At 36.4% G+C, this 20,251-nt stretch overlaps 1 protein-coding gene across 4 annotated transcripts in view; it reads left to right on the top strand.

The window, feature by feature from the left end:
• LOC128738957 (probable serine/threonine-protein kinase ndrD) overlaps window positions 1–20,251 on the top strand; it is a 122,672-nt gene that overhangs the window by 58,914 nt on the left and 43,507 nt on the right. For 3 of the 4 annotated variants that reach the window (XM_053834460.1, XM_053834461.1, XM_053834459.1), the window contains exon 2: window positions 11,463–12,134. The exons of the other annotated variant lie outside the window; for it this stretch is intronic. In XM_053834460.1, the coding sequence (XP_053690435.1) occupies window positions 11,699–12,134 (436 nt within the window). In that variant the 5' untranslated portion in view covers window positions 11,463–11,698. The remainder of the gene's footprint in view (window positions 1–11,462; window positions 12,135–20,251) is intronic. 4 annotated transcript variants of the gene reach the window in all.

Below are 20,251 nucleotides of genomic sequence, written 5' to 3'. Positions count from 1 at the left end.
CTTAAAATGGTAATGTTGGCAAAATCGTAATAAAATATCAGTGCAGTGCAGGAATCTCAATACGCCATAGAAAAAAATTTTGCCTCCAGTAACCCCCAAATTCATTTGCTTGATTAATAGTCGAGTTATGGAGAAATTTGTGTTTTATTTGTATGGGAGCCCCCCCCCCTCTTAGAAGAAGGAGGTTTCGCAATCTACAATAGAAAAAAAATTCCATCTCCAAAAACCTTCACATGTCAAATTTGGTTCCATTTGCTTGATTAGTTCCCGAATCATAGAGAAATTTGTGTTTCATTTGTATGGGAGCCCCCCCTTCTAGCGGGAGAGGGTCTCAAACAACAATAGAAAAAAAGCCTGTCTCTTGAAACCCCTACATGCCATATTTGGTGCCATTTGCTTGATTAATAGTCAAGTTATGAGGAAATTTTGGTTTTATTTGTATGAGAGCCCCCCCCTCTTAGAGGAAGTAGGGTTCTCAATCTACCATAGAAAAAATTTCTGCCTCCAAAAACCTTCTCGTGCCAAATTTGGTTCCATTTGCTTGATTAGTTCCCAAGTTATAAAGAAATTTGTGTTTCATTTGTATGGGAGCCCCCCATTCTAGAGGGAGAGGGGTTTCAAACAACCAAAGAAAAAATCCTGTCTCTTGAAACCCCCACATGCCAAATTTGGTTCCGTTTGCTTGATTAATAGTCAAGTTATGAGTAAATTTTGGTTTTATTTGTATGAGAGCCCCCCCTCTTAGAGGAAGTAGGGTTCTCAATCTACCATAGAAAAAATATCTGCCTCCAAAAACCTTTACATGCCAAATTTGGTTCCATTTGCTTGATTAGTTCCCGAGTTATGAAGAAATTTGTGTTCCATTTGTATGGGAGCCCCCCCTTCTAGAGGGGGGAGGCCAAACCAACCAGCGGTTTGCGAGTCTATACCGGACACAGGAACAGCATTTCATTTTTATATATATGGGTCATTCCACGGGAATTTTACAGTACAAAAATGAGACAAAAATGACCCAAAAATGCAACGTAAACAACAAATATGATACAAAAATTGTATCAAAATGGCACAAAAATAACACAAAAAAATCATATCTATATGGGTCATTCCACGGGAAATTTACAGTCAAAATTTTTTTTTCTCTCCGGAACATTTTTTTTACGTTCTTTGTTCAAAAAAAATCGACAAGTATTTTTGTATTTCTTTGTTACTGTTGGAATTCGCAAGATATGATTTTTTAAAGTATTGTAATTCGAAAAAATTACTATTTTTTAAATGCTGATTGTAAACATAGTTTGTAATATCAAAAAATGACTTTCTACCAGATGTGTTCACTATTGCACAAGCTTTCGAAATTGGTATACCATACCTCCTCTCGATTGTTTTTCAATAGTTAAATAGTGCATTTTTATAAACAGTTACAATTTTTTCAAAGTTGGAACTTTTTTTCTCAATTTTTTTAATTTTAATATATTTGTTGATCTTTCCTGAAGAAGCATGCAAAATTTGGAAATGGAGAAATGAGAACTCTAGAAGTTATGAATTTTTATATGGAAGCGCGCACGTTAATGTAAACGAGCGGACGAACACTCATTTTTTGATATTACAAACTATGTTTACAATCAGCATTTAAAAAATTATAATTTTTTCGAATTACAATACTTTAAAAAAGCATATCTTGCGAATTCCAACAGTAACAAAGAAATACAAAAATACTTGTCGATTTTTTTTGAACAAAGAACGTAAAAAAAATGTTCCGGAGAGAAAAAAAAATTTTGACTGTAAATTTCCCGTGGAATGACCCATATAGATATGATTTTTTTGTGTTATTTTTGTGCCATTTTGATACAATTTTTGTATCATATTTGTTGTTTACGTTGCATTTTTGGGTCATTTTTGTCTCATTTTTGTATCATTTGTATGCAATCCTATTTTATGTTTTTTTCATCATATCGTTTGTCTTTCTCATTTTTTTGTCTTTATTTCTGTGACATATTTGCATCTTTTTTATCATATTTGTATATCTTTGTGCCATTCTTTATGTTTTTTGTTTGTATAATTTTGTGAAACATTTAGTATTTTAGCAAAAAAGGAACCAAACATATTTTTACGTCATTTTTGTCACATTATTATATAATTTCTATATAACTTTTAATTTTTTATTAGTTTTTGTTGTTTTTTCTAGCTTCTAGTGTTCGTTTTGTGTTTTTATTTTGTTTGTCATTAGGGCTAGGGCTTGGGCAGGGCTTATTTTATGCCATTTTTGTATGAATTTTGAACCATTTTAGAATCATTTTCTTGTTAGTTTTGTATCATTTTGGTGTTATTTTTGTATTATTTTCGTTCCAATTTTATTTCATTATTGTATCATTTACATTTTTTGTAATTTTGTTTAATGTCTTCCATGAGCGTCTTAATAGAATCCGCAGATTAGGAAAATAGACAGTTTTCTTTTTAAATACAGCCTTTTATATTATTTTTCAATTATTTTTGTCTGTTTTGTGTTCATTTTGTGTCGTTTTGTGCTATTTTAGTGTTATTTCTATTTTGTCTTCGTATCTATTTGTCATCAGTGTTACTTTTGTGATTTTCGTTAGCTTTGCACCAATTTGTACATATTTTTTATGTTTCTTTTGTTATGTTATTTTTATCATTTCTTTCAACATCTTTATGTAATTTTTGTATCTTCCTTGTATATTATTTATATCATTTTTATTTCTTTGTATATTTGTCTATTTTTTATTATTATATGTATTTTATTGTATCATTTTTGTATCGTTCCGGTGTTATGCATCATCTTCATGTCGTGTGACATCGATTGTAGAAAAACTCATTTCACGCGAAATTACCGAAAACGTGTTCAAACGTGAAAACGTGTTCGCCCTTTTAATCGTAGTATGAATGAAAATGATTACGTAAACCTTCAGCTCATTCGAAGGAAATCGACTGAATTATTGCGTAGTATACTGCAGAACATCTCACAGCATAATCAGCATCAGAATTATCCTCAAAACTTTTAGATGACACGACTGATGTAAACACTCGTCCTTCCTAACAGCCACTTCCGTATTTCGCTAGATTAATTAATCCGTCGCATGCACCGCCTCCAGTGACGAACATTACCAGGCATTGTCAACAAGGTGGTTTTTTCTCGCTCCCGGTTCGGCAAGTTGTTAACATTGAACGTAACATGCGGCGGAGATCAATTTGGTAGTAAAACCTATCGACCGCTTTTTTTTGTTGTTGTCATCAAAGTCCGAAACCGTGACAACTACAGACCGCGCGAACCATGTAAAATCGAACCATGCTCGTCGGCCGTCGTGTGTATGTAAGCAGCATCGATCGGCATTACCCTCAGGGCTTTTTGTTTAGTCCTATTAGAGAGGAACCAGCTTGTTTGAGAGACGATTACAACACATCCACTTTGTTATATGCACAGAAAGGTATGCCTGCTTACCGCCGTCAAAACCGCGTCAATAATGGTGACGGGGAAAATGCATGCCGCCGAAGCTGTAAAAGTTTGTGGAATACGTGAATGGAAGAACTGTAATGTGATGTGGGGGCAATTGTCTTTTACCGGTGTCGATCAAAATTGTTTTGTAAGTACAGGATTGAAAGTATAGAAGGAGGGAAAAAAACATAAAAGTCAAACCCACCAAGCTGTGGGAAAACCGTGCGGTGCTTTTCACAAATTGATCCGGCACACCACCGGTAAACACGGTTCGATGTCAGGAAATGGCCGAAAAAGATTGTTGGGTAATCACACGTAGATGGAACTTTTGCCAGAGGGATTTTTCAGATTTATCTTACACCTAAGAAATGCCAGTTTCATTTCCCTTAAAGTTACACGTTGATAACGTTCACACTATTTTCTTCTTATCTTTAGTTACAAATAACAATCTCTTTTCGTGTTTCTTCTCAATTTTTCTCCGGCTTAAAAAGATTAAAATCTTGACTTTTACTTTTCGCAAAAGAATGAACTCGACTCCATCTCTACTAACACTGATCCGGTTATTTTATTTCATGACAGCCAATCAAATGTTCACTGTAGTATGGAGGCAGACATGTCTATCAACAAGACAACTGACTGTAATTAAATATTTCCATTGCACTGCATTATCACACCCACGTAACCTTATTACTTCCTCTCTTCGTTGATTGATTTTCGATCGATGACAATTGTTTACTCATAGCATAGCAAAAGTGGGTTGAACCACACCGCTGTTGTTGCGTGGCGTTGTGACAGTTTTGAATTTGTGGCGAATGGAAGAGGCTGATTTTCCTGTTGAGCTTGCATAATATGCACCGTGATTTTCGGTTTATGAAACCATAAAAGAAAACTTTATTATTGGCTCCTTCCTGACAAAGGAAAAATTTTCCTTCTATTTTTCATGATAAATAGTGAAAAAAGTCAAGGTATTTTTTTCGAAACATAACCAATTTGAAAATACCTACCTCACTCAATCTAGAAGAGTAATGAAAAAGGCGTGAATAATCGGTATACTTTCGCTTTTTACGAGGAAACCAAAAATCAGTCATCTTTCAACCGTCTGCTCCGGCATGGGAAGCAACGGTTCGAACGTGGGGTCTTTTTGAAACTTGCAAAATATGAACATAATGTGCAAAATAAGCAACAGTAGCACGATGGTGACTGAAATCAACATACTTTATTAATCTCGATTTGCAATGTTGTTTCTCTTTCGAAGTCTTAATTTAAAAAATCGATCGATTCACTCTAATAGTTGTCTAGTCAATGAATAAAATGGATGAAACAAGTCAATCGAATTAAATTCGGCCGTCATTCATACGATGTAACGTTCAGATGAGTTCAGTACCCCACAACACGCCAACAACAACGGAGGGCAAAGACCGCCTCTTAAGCCCACATCCACAGCCACCAACAACGCCGGGGATTTGCCGCAAATTTGGTGCCTCCGAAAAGCTACCGCAACAATGGGCTGCAGCCTGCAGCAGCTCTCGCTCGATTTAGCAATATTTCGGAAGCATGCGAAAACGAAACCGGCGCGGCGGTGGGCGGCTTTGTAGTAATGAGTTTGCTGTTTATACTTTCACTGAGCTTGGAAAACAAATTGGATGCGCAAATAACGCGTTAAACTGCTGCGCAGGTTGTTCCGAGTTCCAGTATGGCTCGGGAAATGGCGACGAATCTGTGGGAAAATAAGTAATTTGCCAATGCCAATAGAATTATTTTACTGTCTTTACAATGTTGGTTAGTAAGTCTTAGGGCCCTAGCATATAATACCTTAACATAATACATAAATCCAGAATTGATTATATTTAATTCAGAGGATTTGTTTTCGTTTTCCATGAAATTAACTAAGCGCTAGATTAAGCTTGTTTAATTATTATTGGAGACTTCATTTACGTTTAATTTACAAAACTGTAATTAATTCTCAATTGGTTTCTAATTAGGAAAATTATTATTCCTACTGTAGTAGAAAACCTTGGTAGACGGTGCGGCACCAAGCTTTCGCAACACAGTAAACCTGTTTTGCTATTGATTGCTTCAATGCACTTTACCATATTCTCAACTATTTTCCGATTCTGTCTTCGAAGCCGTCATGATATCGACATTTTCTATTTCTCACGATTACGATTATTACGATCTTACTTCAATCCAAACTCTTCATATCCTTGATGGCTTCTGTTGAATCTAATCTAAAATATGTTTGTTTCTTTTAATGCTTCGATTTTATCTTAATGGGGGTTAAGTTCTATCTTGTTCATGTAACAGATTTGGTTATATACTAAGTATTGGAACTCAAGCAAACCGATTTTGTGTCAATTTTTGTGGAATTATGTTAATATCGTTTGTGAATCATTTTTGTATCTGTTTGTGGGTTTCTTTTATTTCCGAGTTATTATTTTTTATTTTTACATAATTTTGTGTTTTTTTTTCAATAATTCAATGTCAGTTTTTTGTTATGTGGATGCATTTTATTATCATTTTTGTACTATTTTCGTCAGTTTTGCGTAATTAGGTGCAATTTTGAAATTGATTTTCGTTGCCTTTTAGTATCTCTTTTGTGCTATTTTTGTACCATTTTAGGATTATTTTTGTAACATATTTATGTTTTTATGTATCAATATTTAGGTAATTCCAAATTATTTTTAAAGTTTCCGTTAACTAACAGTGGGCTCTATAGCATAAAGTACTCGAAAAATGAATGTTAACGCTTCACAAAACACAAAAACAGAAGTAGAAGTTCAAACAATGTAATGACCAAAAAGGGATTAAAATCTTTCGATTTTGTCTCTTCTTGGCAGATTTTCGCATGAAAAATAATAACGTGTATATGAAAAGTAAGAAGTCGTTTGAAATAATCCCTTTGTTTTTTGTGCCCACCCCCTTCAGTTGCCCGACATCGAATGGACAAAAATTTTATAAATTGATTGTAATGGCCTTATTATCATTTATGTATCAAATAAGACGCAAATTTTGAATCTTTTATCTATCGTTTTGCTTCTTTGTTAGGTTATTTGATACTTTTGTGCGTTTTAGGTCTTCTTTTGTGTCTTTCTATTTGTTTATTTTTTCATTTAATTTATTGTGATAGTATTATTATTATTTAGTATTATTTTTTGTGTCATTTTTGTACAATTTATGCCATTGTTGTGCCTTTTAGATTTTATTATTGCGTGTATTGCACGTCACTTGTGTTATTTTTGTGTAATTTTTATATTAGTTTTGTGTTATTTCGGTATCAACAATCTTATTTTTTACGATCTTTTAAACTTGCACATATCAATATTTTTGGAAAGAGTTTTACTTAAAAGAAAAAAATCAATTTGCGCTTAAAAAAGTGGCAAAAGTTTTCATCGGGAGAGATTAATGAAGCTTTTCGCTACAAAGCTATAAAGCATACAGCTTGCTCTGGTGAAAAACTAAATCCGTCCGACAACTTTAGTAACTCGAAAATAATCCGTGAGCAGAAAAGTTAAACTTTTACTGTCAGTTCATCCTGATCGATTTGGTTTGCAGCGACCATAATAAAATATCCCATAGAATAATTAATAAATTTTAGCAGTTTACATTGGTTTGCAGCACATGCGCATTAAATTTTATTGTGCATATTGATATGATAGGTGGACAAAATCAACGCGTCATCGAAATTATGCAATTTTAGAAAACTGGTCGTCCTAAGAAAATAAATATATTTAGTTAATCAATCTCAATTTCTGGCAAAATTAATTTAGTTGCTTCCTGTGACAGGGAAACCGATCGATAGAAACTTTTCTTCTGAAAATTTTTTTGTTTTAATAAATTTTTCTTTGCGAGCTAAAACAAAATACTAGAATATGGCAATATGGCCTCGCACAAAAGAATGGTGTTGACCTCTAATATTCTTCATAATAGCAGCAATAAATCTGATTGGTTATGGTGTTACTGTATATAGCTCTATATAATTAACAGATTTATTGCGGTTTGGCAAGCAACCGTGATAAGATCAATTTGGTGCACCATATTGTATTGCTACGCCACACATATAGTAAGTTTATAAGACATGGTGCAGCCAATTAGTTTTACCGTGGTAATATAAGCAACCATAATAATTTTGCTTTATCAGCAGTTTTATTATGGTTTTAAAGCTAGCTACAAGTGTATTTGACTCATATCTTGTTGGTATTGCGTAATACCATAATAAAACCAGAGGTAATGATTAATACCGCAATAAAACCCATATAAAATTCAAGTAAAACGAAGTGGCTTTTGAATTGTTACATGGCTTTGTGATCCAGCTAATGTCGGCTCAACTTATTTTGTTCGCAAACGTCAAAATTGCCGCCAGGGTGGTTCTATGTGATTTCGGTATTATTATTTTATTACTTTGTATTATTTTTATGAAAGCTGACAGCTACCATAAAACCATAAATCTATAAAGTTGGAAGTTTTTCTTTAAATTCATTCTTCGCGTTTTTATGTTGTGTGTTATTTTTAAATTATTTTTGTCCCTTTTTCGTGGATTTTGTGTCATTTTTGCACTATTTTTATGCTATTTTGGCCTCTTACGCATCTTTTGTATGAAACTTTCGCATTATTTCGAAACCGTACCAAAACCGAGACCCTTTTTGATATGAGAAAATGAAAGTAAATGCGTTATAATTTGAATAAACATTATTAATTAATAATTTTTCCATGATTGCAACCATTTTATGTTTAACCCTCTAACGGGCAACATCGTAAAAACGATGCGATCGAGTAAATGATTACTTTATCATGAAAGTACACTCAAAAGAAGCTCGAGTGTTAATTTTCATGGGAAAATATTTATCTGGAGGACCGCTAGGCGCTAGGTATGAAATAGTCCAATTTCTCTTTTTAGGTTTTCATGCCTAACGCTCTACCCAAATATTTTTTCAGTTCAAAATTGAAAAAAAGCAAGTAAATTACTCATAGAAAAAATATGAGATCGAACATTTGGTTCTAGTTGTCCTTTTTCTTCAAACGTAGAAAAGAGAATATTCGCACCATAATTTTTATCGGAATTTTTCGGAATTCATGTTTCAGGAATTCATGAATTCAATTCATGTCAGAATGTTGTGATATTAGTATCAACATATCGGGAAATCTGTTCTGAACATATTTCTCATATTGTCAATTCAAGACAAATTTCGTATTTGGCTCTGGAGCTCCAAAAGCGAAGGCTGTCTACAGGCGGTCTTACACGTTAGAGGGTTAAAAAGTCCGCCAGAAGCTATCTGAGCCAAGTAAATTTTCGACACCCTGCGGTAAGACGTAGACCTACGGCAATAAAAAATTTTTTATTGGAAACATTCTATAACCATAAACTTTTTTTCATGAACATACTGAGGGCATCACTTTTTCGTCATTTAAAGCATTGAGCATGTATGCAGAATCTGATTAATATATTTTTGGTAATGAAATAGGGTAAGGAACGAGTTAAGCAGTGTTACCTATTTTAATCAGTTGAACATAAATGATCCGAAAATGCACTTTTTTATTCATATTTTCAAAATCTTTTGATAGGATCATCTTCACAAATCACTTAACCATACATTTGATTCACACAAACACAATTTACTGGGTTTCCGACAAGAAATATGATGAATTAAAAATTGTTGTCCAAAAACGTACATTTTTCAGCTGCTCTTCAGCAATCGCCACCTCGCTACTAACGAATTCATCAAATTTTCAGCACTGATTACAACCACTCTGAAAGTCAAGCACTCAATTGTCACATACCATATTATTCAGTCTCTTTTTTTCTATTATCTAAGGCTTTGTCACTAGCCAAAAGTTTTATTATTTTCTAACAAAACTGAAAACAAATTCTGAATTGACGGAACCTGTTCACCAGTAGCAGCAGCTGCAGCACAACTGATGAACTATCGTGTTGCCAAGACACTGTTTCGGTTCTGGAAATAAGAATTTTAAGTTTGAAATTAACTGAAACCTCCTATGGTGAAAACGTGGTTCAATACTTTCAAGAGAAATGTATGTTCATAATTAATTTTTCTTTATTAAAAACAACACAAAAGACAGCTTTTTCAATAATTTTCGAAGATTTTCTCAGTGATTTAATAAAGCAACGATGTGTTTCAATGTTATTTGCTTTGACAACACTGTTCTAAAGTTAGACCGTGTGCACTTCTATGTTTGCCTCTTTTGTTCTCCCACCACCCACCATCCTTATGAACAGCGAGTGAGACGTCAAACTCGCAGTTTCCCATAAGAACACCAGAGAATAAAAGAGACGACGAATACGAATCATTTATTTATTTATAAACAATTTAGGCAGATGGCATTTTACGCATATGCCGATACGCTATGCCGATTACGCATCAGATGCCGATTAGTAGGTCGCGAATAGGAACGCGAACTTACTGAATAGGGGGAAAAGTTCGAGGGATTTTTTAACGGGACATAAAAAAAATTCAGATTTCAGAATTGCTTAAAATAGCACCTTGCGGGTGAAAATGGGTTCGGTGTGTTCAAAATTAGTTCCGCCGCTCCAACTTTTAAAGCGAAAAATCAAAAGTTTAGCTCAACAATAGTGTCTTCCAATGGTAACAGCTTGAAGAACTAAAGATAGCAAGAAGATTGGTATGCTGATATCCCCCACTTAGTAAACCCATCGCTTGTAATAAGGTAAAACAATCAGTGACCCGCTTAGACTGCTTAAAACTAGTTCTTTACCCTATTTTGTGTTACCAAAAACGAATAGTTTTGTTGCCAAAATCGGTCCGTGCCAAAATCAAGGCATGCCAGAGTTGAAATCCCATTTTATTTGAATACTTTTGTGCCGCAATTATTTTTTAACCAATCTAAGTTTCGCCTTTGTGTTATTAGGCCATTACAAATATTTAAAAAAGTGTTTGTCCCTCCAGTGTCACTGAAGAGGGGGAGGGGGGGAGGGGGGCGGAAAAACAGAGAATTTTTAATCGAGCAAAAAATATGGATTTTAGGCATTTTTACTTAAAGTTCAAACGTGAAAACCAAATCTATTCTTGCTTTTAATAAATACGTTGTTATTTTTCATGCAAAAATCTAGGAACAAAAAGACAAAAACGAAAGAAAATTATTTTGGCCGAGTTTCGGAAATTCCACTGTTTGAATTCCCATTTCTATTTCGTGCTAGAAGCGTTATCTCAACTCATACACTCATTTTTCGAGTTTTTCAGGCTGTAAAGCCCACAGACAATTGATTTTATAAAGAAAATTTAACTCATATCCTACAAATTATTTTTTTGCCCTCCGATTTTCAAGCCAATTTCCAAGGGGTTCCCCTTGGAGTCCAGTTTCGCACGCTTTGACAAAAGCGTGCCAGCGGGCAAATATTTAACTTTAAAACAACTTAACCTGCAAATTGAAAGATGTGAATTAATGAAACAAATAACTAACCAAAAATCATTGTGTACGACAGAATGTAGGGCACACCATAATATGAATGTGAACAATAAAACAATTTTCCATTGAAGTTAAGTGGAAAACAATATTTTTCTATACACAGATCTTAAAGCCTTAACTGTTTTTATGAATTTAAGCTGAAACATTTTATTTTCTTGGACATTGCAAAATATAGTAATCAATAAGAAAAAATAACGAAAACAACAACGGTTACTGGCATTTCGTCTACAAAACCGCAGAAACTCTCAAAAGAAGTGTACCAAACCGATTCAGTTAGAGCATACTGATAAGCTGATAAAAAATAATTTTTCGACGTCCGAGTCATCTATGATCACAACATTCAAGCCACGCCATTTGCCGCAACAGGGTGACGCTTGTACCGACGGACGTTTTGCTTGCGATGTGATAAGAGTGGCACGCAAGATAGAAAGTAGCTTCAAGGCCACCTTCAGTCATCATCTATCGCCCGCCGGTCACACCTGTACCTTCGCGTCTGCACGCAGCGCAGCACGAAACGACATTCAAAATCCCAGAAACCAACAGACGTGGTCATTATTCATTATTTTTTTATTAGGTCAACAAAAAAACTCTGATCCACAGAAGCAGTCTACTACCGTGTGCATCAGTTTAGCTTCAGCACCGAAGTTTTCGAAGTTTCAACAATGAAAAATGAAACGAAATCGAACATTGTGTACCCAAATAAGTTTATATTAAGTTATTAAAAATTAAAGAGGAATCACGCCAAACGAAAAAGGTGAAAGTGCAAGTGCAAGTGAAGTGCAATCGCGAAACCCGAATTAGCCGAAAATCATGTGGAATAAATTGTTCAAAAGCAAATCGAAATCATCGAAAAATCTCTCCACTGCTAATGGATCTACTTCGACTATCGGATCTCCGTCGACGACGACGACGACGACGCCGGCGAGGTATGATCCGGTGGAGTATCTGAACGATAACAGCAGCCGTTACTATTTCGAAGCCTACGGGGGACCGGTAGAGTTTCGAAATGACGCTGCTAGCCGCCAGGACGCGGGCCATCGGGATTCGATCGGAGCGCAGATGTGCGGAATTCCGATGCGCAAGTCCAAAATCTCCAGTGCCTTCAAGAGTCTTAGCTTGCGCCGTGGTAGCAGCAAAAATCAGCTGAAACTGTACCGCGGGACGGGGGCGGACGTTCCGGTTGGTGCCGACGAAATCGAGATTAGCGCCAGCAGCAAGCGGGCCTCGTTACGACCGTCTAAATCAGGTAGGTTCTTACGGATCTGGTACACGTATGAAATAAGGTTGAAGCTACGCGATAATTTTGTGCTGTAACTTCGCGAAACCGGTTTGTGTGTGGTGAGTCTCTTATCTCTAATCAATTGATTCGATGCCCTTTCAGCACCTGGGAACATCGTAACGGAAGATAGAGATAAGCATTGAGTTATGATATTATAACATTTGAAATTTAATATGGAAATACATGCGATAGATTGGCATTTCAGATATATAAAAGAATGTTTCTGTGCTGTGAATGATATGGAGTAAAAGATTACAGTAAAAAGTACCACGCAATTGCTTGTTTGTAATGTTATGTGTTTTTTTTTTGTCAGAAATGACTTTATTTCTCTAAAAAATTATATCCTAAAAACTAAAAATTGTACTTTACTGAACTATTAAAATGTTACGCAAAAATAATATCAATATTTATATGATATAAAAAAGAGGTTGACTAGTTATTTCATTAAGTGATGATTATTCGATCACCCGCCTATCATTTGAAAAATGACAATCGTAAGATAAAATTTTCCATTCCAACTCGAAGTTAAGTCAAAACATCCGAAGACAATTTCTTTACGGCTCCACTGACAGTTGAAAACGATTGCTTTTTAATGTAAATGCTGGTTTTATTTAAATAACCTTCAAAAACGCAAAAAAGTCAACTCGTTCTTCGCATCACCGCGCCCGCTTGGTTAGTGACTACCAATCTGCCACCAAAAACTCGTGCTGAGTTGATTAGCAGCATGGAACATTGATGTGATGGTATCGCTAAATTAGCATACCTGATAGCAAATAAACAAATCTCGCGCGCGCTCTCTCTCTCTCTCTGTCTTTTTCCTTGCTGTGCCTTCGTTCGCTGAGCCGAAGGCTTGTGCGCAAAAGTCACGCCCGAGCTGAGCTGAGCCCCAAACCACGGTTCGGGGAGGACTTTTTTTGATAACACATATTCTAAGGCGCAGCAGGTTGTCCTTCTGAGCCATGTGATCGTGGTATTAATTAACTATAAGAAAGTGAATTAACTTTGCAAGGAATTTAAAACCGGTATGGAAATCGTTCAACTTGTGTTTGATAAATTCCGAAAAATGTGACATTTGCAAAAAAAAAATACAATAAAAAGCAAGAAGATTTAGTTTCATTGGTTATGCAAATTCAACGAAACTAGCCTGTAGTTGATCAACTAAGCCGATCGTATTTTTTAATTGGCTAATTAATTAACAAATTATAGCGACACGCAATTTGGAGTTGATGGAATTTTAAAAATAAAAATTTTAACCAAAAACAGGCATATTATTATACCCCAGCTGTATGTTTCATTTCCCGCACTAAAGAGCAACAAACAACGACGAAGATCATTGCCTTTGTAAGGTTCGGACCAATCGAAAAGAAAACAACATCATCATAAAGTGGGAGGGAAAACAAACTACATGCAAAGTGCTTTTCAATGCTTTACATTACCATTAATGTTAAGTGCTTACTGTTGATTAAATTGAAATAATTTTCTCGTATGACGAAGTTTTAATTTGTTTCCGATGGATTAAAAGTGGTTCAAAGAACGCCTTTCTTATGTTGCGTGAGTGCAATTTTAAAATAGCAGGCAGACTAATTGCTAATTGATATATATGTAGTGGCAGCGCTCAATTTTCTCCAGTAATCAGTATTTTTGATCTGGTTTGAATAATTTTTGAAGCGTGGTTGATCACCGGTAAATTTGATTTCCGTCCGTTTTCCGGTTATGAATTTTTGTGAGTGTACGAGCTTAGCCATCGCCGATTAGTTTTATTTATGTATGTTTGAAATTTAGCGGTAATTTTTGCAAAAAAAAAGATCTAATTATTCATTTCACTAACTCTTTACTTTATTCTAAATTATTATCTAGTTTGAAATTCGACTTCATTACGCATAACCGGTGCCAATCTAAAACTCTAAACTTGTGAAGCAATCGGCATCTTATATTTTCTTCCACAAGTCAAAACTAAGAATTGTGTTAATAGTCGAATGAATGACGCCGTGGTGAACCCGCGGCGAACAAATCAAATCCTCATGATTCGTAAACCCGCAGATAAACGCTGCGCATTTTATCTGTATTCTCGCGTTGCATTCATTGTTTATCTGCTGGTGCAGAAGTGCCCTGCAATGGTATCAATGTTGTCTTATTGTCGGCTACGCTTCATCAAACATGATGTAAAACGTATAGGGTAACTCATATGTTACCCAGTTATGCTGAGTGCTTGAATTATTTTATGTCTTCTAAATTATGTCAAACGTGGCTTGAGTTGCGCTAAAAAAATCATTTCAGTTCGATCCTAAACATTTTTGAATTTGAAATATAAATTTTATAATAAAAATGCTATGTATTTTCAGCGCATGTATAAAAACAAACCTTTTAACGATACATCTTGCTTCAAACTGATCGTGCGATTATTTTCTTCTTTTGATATCGTTAATTATGGAGCTCGGCAACGAATCAGACGATTACGTTTTATATTGCACGGTGCAGTAGCAAGGCATAATTAATCTTGCAAAATACGAATTTGGTTGTAAACGTTATATACCGTACCACTTTTCCGCTTTTAGATTTTAATTTTTTATCTTGCTTTAAGACTTAGTATTACGTGAAAAAAGTGAATAAATCTGTTTGACTCCACGAATTTGTTTGTGGGAATCAATTTTTGATTAAAATTTTGTTTTTCGAGCTGATATGCTTCTTGTTGATTGAACTAACCAACTTCAGAGAGTCGATTTTTAAAGTTCTTAAAGGATTTACAAAACTCTTCAGCGAAAGTACGCATCCTTGAAGACAACAAATGATTTTAGGTAGAATCAAGTCCGGTGAATTTGGTGGATATGGCAAAACTTTCCAAGTTAAACGCTTTTACTCAATTTTTTATCACTTCACTGGTATAAATTAGGGCAGCGTTATGGTGTTGCGTAATTTCTTGGTATATTTTAGTTCACATTGTAAATTTTTTGAAACAAAATGAGTTATCACTTGTGTTTCCTTCTAACAGACTCGCAGAATAACTGTACTTTGAAATTTTTGATGAAATTTCATGGAACTTTTTCTATATTTCAGTATATGATTATTAATTTTTGGTATTCAAGCTTGGATTAGGCATTCAAAAGTTCTAAAACTCTTAGACAAAATAGGAATTTTTTTTTTCTAAAATAAGTTTCAAATTACTTACTTTAGTGGCAACGGTCCGTTACCGATCCTGCGCCGAACGAATTATGGTCCTCCAGTACCGTCGGTCCTGGGCTGCCGTTCTCCAATACCCACGAACACCAGCTGAACGTGCATCGTCTTCGACAGCACACACCCACCTGGCGCGGGGTCTGCCTCGGAGTCTACGGCCTCTTCCTGGTTCTCTGCTGAAAATAGTTTTGGCTACTCTTTTATCGGGCATTCTGGCCACGTGTCCAGCCCACCGCAGCCTGCCACATTGCACTACCTTCACTATATCAGCATATTTGTATACTTGGTACAGCTCGTGATTCATGCGTCTGCGCCACACTCCATTTTCCATTTTGGCACCAAGTATAGATCGTAGAATTTTATGCTCAAAAACCCCAAGCACTCGCCGATCAGCTTCCTTTAGCGTCCATGATTTGTGTCCGTAAAGGGCCACCGGGAGGATTAGTGTTCTGTAGAGCGCCAGTTTTGTGCGAATTTGCAAACTACGAGACTTCAGCTGGCTACGTAATCCGTAGAAAGCCCGATTCGCGGCTGCAACTCGCGTTTCACTTCGCGGCTTACATCGTTGTCACATGTTACGAGTGTACCAAGGTATATAAATTCCTCCACTACTTCATATCGTTCCCCATCTAACTCCACCTCGGCACCAACACCACTTGGGCTCCCACGTTCCCTACCAGCAACCATGTACTTCGTTTTGGCGGTATTAATGGTAAGTCCCAATCTCGCAGCTTCCCTTTTAAAGGGCCTAAAGGCCTCTTCCACTGCTCTACGGTTGATTCCGATGAAATCGACGTCATCCGCAAAACCAAGAAGCATGTGAGATTTCGTGATGATAGTTCCATTCCTTTCCACGTTTGCTCTTCGTAATGCACCTTCCAAGGCAATGTTGAATAGCAGGTTAGAGAGTGCATCCCATTGCTTCAGTCCATCCAACGTCACGAAAGCAGCTGAGGTCTCACCCGCTATTCTAACGCATGATTTGGATCCGTCCAGCGTCGCACGAATCAGCGTAACTAGTTTCGTCGGAAAACCATGTTCTAGTATTACCTGTCACAGCTCATTTCGTTTAACTGAATCGTACGCCGCTTTAAAGTCCATAAACAGATGGTGTGTCTGCAAGTTGTACTCCCGGAACTTGTCTAGCAACTGGCGCAGGGTAAACATCTGATCCGACGTGGAGCGACCCTCATGAAAACCAGCTTGGTACTCACCGACGAAGGACTCCGCTAACGGTCTCAGTCTGCAGAACAGGATACGGGAAAGCACCTTGTAGGCAGAATTGAGCAATGTAGTTCCTCGATAGTTTTTACACTCCATCCGATGTCCCTTTTTGAAAATTGGGCAAATGAGGCCATCCAACCACTCCTCCGGCATTTGTTCTTCCTCCCAGATCCTGACAATGATCCGGTGGATTGCTTCGTACAGGCGCTCGCTCCCCGCTTTCAGAAGTTCAGCCGGGATACCGTCCTTCCCAGCAGCCTTACCATTTTTCAGCTCACTGATTGCCTTCTTAACCTCCTCCTGTGTTGGTGGCTCCACAGCTTGACCATCGCTTACAATTTCTATCCTGTCCCTGCTGATCTCCGCATTTACCTCTCCATTCAATAGTGTCTGGAAGTGCTCCTTCCACCTGGCTGCTACCGCCGTTTTGTCGGTAAGCAGATTTTTTTCTAAAATAAGTTTCAAATTAAAGGTGGGAAAAACGGTTCTTTTGTGGAAGCAGCTCGAAGCTGTTTTGCTCCTTTTTCTTCTCGCATTAATTTTCTGGTTCTAACTATTTTTTTTAAATTATTTATATAATTCGTCAAGCGTTTGTAGACTATAATGTTCACTTATATATTGCGACATTTGCCCCTATTTAGACTACCTCGATTTACATGATTATCACAGTCGAATCTCGCACACGATTTCGCTCAAGGAAAATGAAGCAAAAAAGAAGGACAAGAAGGAAAAAGAAGTCAAACTCATAAGTTGATTAAACTAAACGCCACTCAGTGTCAGATTAATAGTGAAAAATGCGGTATGTTCACACTTAAAAAAAAGCGCCGAAGTCGGCTAAATTTTGCCGAGATTTGGACAGCCGAGCGTTCGGTAAAAATTTCGGTTTTGCAAATCGACGTTTACGGATCTTTACTAACGTTTGGCATCATAAAAAATTTTGCCGAACACTCGGCTGTCCAAATCTCGGCAAAATTTAGCCGACTTCGGCGCTTTTTTTTAAGTGTGTTGCATTAAACGATTATCACAGTATAGACTACTGTCATAAACATAGTCATAAAAGGGGCAATACTGTTTCCAAATATCAATGGATCAACCATTTTATCTGCCAAAAATCCAAATACATCAATAGCTTAAACTAGTACAACTACTTATGTACATAATCTGGTACTAGAATCACATTGAATAAAGCCATATTTTCAACAATGATCGTGCAAAATTATTTATCAATGTTCGTAGCAACTTTATTCGTTTAGGATCTTATCGATCCATAACATTTCTTTAAACTATGGTCGAATCGAACAGTACACCGCATCATTTTACATATCGTGCCAAACCGTTAAAATAATCTATAGTCGTACTGAACCACACACTTCATTGAACAATGGTCGTAGCGGATCATTTAATTCTATGGTCGTTCCGAACCATATACTTCATTCAACAATGAACGTATCGAATCATTTGACTTATAAATGGTCGTACCAAACCATTCATTTTATCTTTGGTCTTACCGAATCATATCGAATCATTCATTTTTTTATTTTTTTATTTATTTTTTTTTATTTATTTATTTCATTTCCGACATAACATTCTTAATCTTTTTGCTTATCAATGGTCGTACCAAACCATTTAGTTCATCTATGGTCGTACCGAACTAAATACTTCATTTTGTTATAAATGGACGTACCGAAAGTTTCACTTTTATTTGGTAGAATCAAAGTCATATTTTATTACAAAACCAGCTTAATGTATGGATTTATGAATATAATACTCCAAGTTCACAAATTCAAGTTATATTCTTTTTCTTTCTAATATAATAAATAAAGGGAAAACATCCAATATTACGAGGAAGTCATCCAATATCGTTCCCTATACTTAGAATATAAAAACAATAATTATCTTTCATAACGTCTCACTTTTCAGTGTCTGTAATATTGACGTGGTTCGAAAAACTATAAGCCCTTATTGACGACGAAACAACGAAATAATTCTTTTGTTCCGTTTTGTTCTCGTCGGCGGAACTATGATGGGAAAAAGCACATAACGACGACATGCGACGCACATTTTTCACTCTCGTTATCAACTTCAATTTTTTTGTCCAATCGAAATTAAGAGTTTTTTTTCACTTAGACACTTTTCATATATTCCAATATGGCACAGAAAAACATACTCCCCGTGTAGAAAACAACCAACGTGAAAATAACATGGAATGCATGGTCAAGGCACTACTTTTTACTCGTGAGTGGCAAAACTTCTTGCGCGATTCCTATGTCGGTAATAGAATAAAAAAGTAACAAATTTCTCTGATACTGTTAGAGCAGAATCGCGTAAGTCTTACTTGTTTAACTAACAGCAAACGACTGGATTGTGCTCAGCAGTCAGGTGTTTGAACGTGATCGGAATACCGTGGACCCCCTTTCTTTTGACCGTTTTTAATCTGAACACTTTTTAATTTGAACCCCGTTGGTTTGCACGACGTGCAAATTAAAACTGGTTCAAATGTCATTCTCAATATGACATCATTTGCTTATGCAGACAATGCACATAAACACGATTTGTTTGTACTGATCTAGCGTGTTTAATCTGTTTCAAAATGCGTTTTCCCAACGAAAATGGTAGAAATCTGATCGGAGAATGAAATATTCGGTGCTTGCAACTGCCAACTGAATCAAACCACCAAAACAATAACAAAGAACAGGGTAGCCAGCACACACAAGCTCCAGCATATTTAGGGTTACCAGTTGTTCAAATTAAAAGCTAACCCCGTTAGTTTGCATGAGGAATCGTTCAAACGAACGGGGGTCCACTGTACCTAACGATACCGATGATTGCCGATACGACGACGTACCGAACTGTTCATACCGTTTGTTGCGACGGTAGCACAACGTATCACTGCACTGCCGAGATGGTGTATTGCACGAAGCAAGTTCTGATGCTGGTATAACGTATAAGTGATATTCTGTACGAGAAGTATTCAACCCCAACACCTCCCACGGACGGTAACCGTTAACGGTGACGAACTGGAAGTGGTAGATGAGTTCGTGTATTTGGGATCGCTGCTGACTGTGAACAATAGCTCTAGTACAATATACGCTACCGTACAAAACTGACAATATACAAAACACTCATTAGACCGGAAGTTCTTTATTGACTTGAAGCCGTGACGCTACTTACGGAGAACATACACTCCCTTGCCGTGTTCGAGCGGAAGGTACTGCGGACGATATTTGATGGAGTACAAACTGAAAGCAGAGAGTGACAGTGGAGTATGAATCATGAGCTACAGGCACTGTTTGGAGAGATTTCTGTCGTACATTTAGCGAAAGTCGGTAGGCTACGGTGAGCCGGATCCGTCGTAAGGATGCTCTGCGCTGCTGACAGCGACGATGGGACAGAACTCATTCGGACGAAATGGTACAGGATTTGACAGCACTAAAACGATGAGCTTTGGTTAACTGTACGCTGAACGACGAGTTATTTGATTTTTCTTCAAGATTTACTTGAAATTTTCTAAAGTTTTACATAAAATGTTTCGAAAATTTACATGAGTTATTTGAAGTTTTCTTGCGAGTTAGTTTCTGCATGATTTTTTTACTTTCCAAGCACAGAAAATACATGCAAACATGGACTGACTACCGTGAATCAATTTTTGTGCTAGTTGCAGCTCAGGCGTAACAGTACAGAACACC

The sequence above is a fragment of the Sabethes cyaneus genome, chromosome 2, assembly GCF_943734655.1.
Source record: "Sabethes cyaneus chromosome 2, idSabCyanKW18_F2, whole genome shotgun sequence".
In the NCBI taxonomy this organism is placed as follows: Eukaryota; Metazoa; Arthropoda; class Insecta; order Diptera; family Culicidae; genus Sabethes; species Sabethes cyaneus.
The sequence above is the reverse complement of the archived record's forward strand: the minus strand, read 5'-3'. Positions and strand labels throughout refer to the sequence as shown.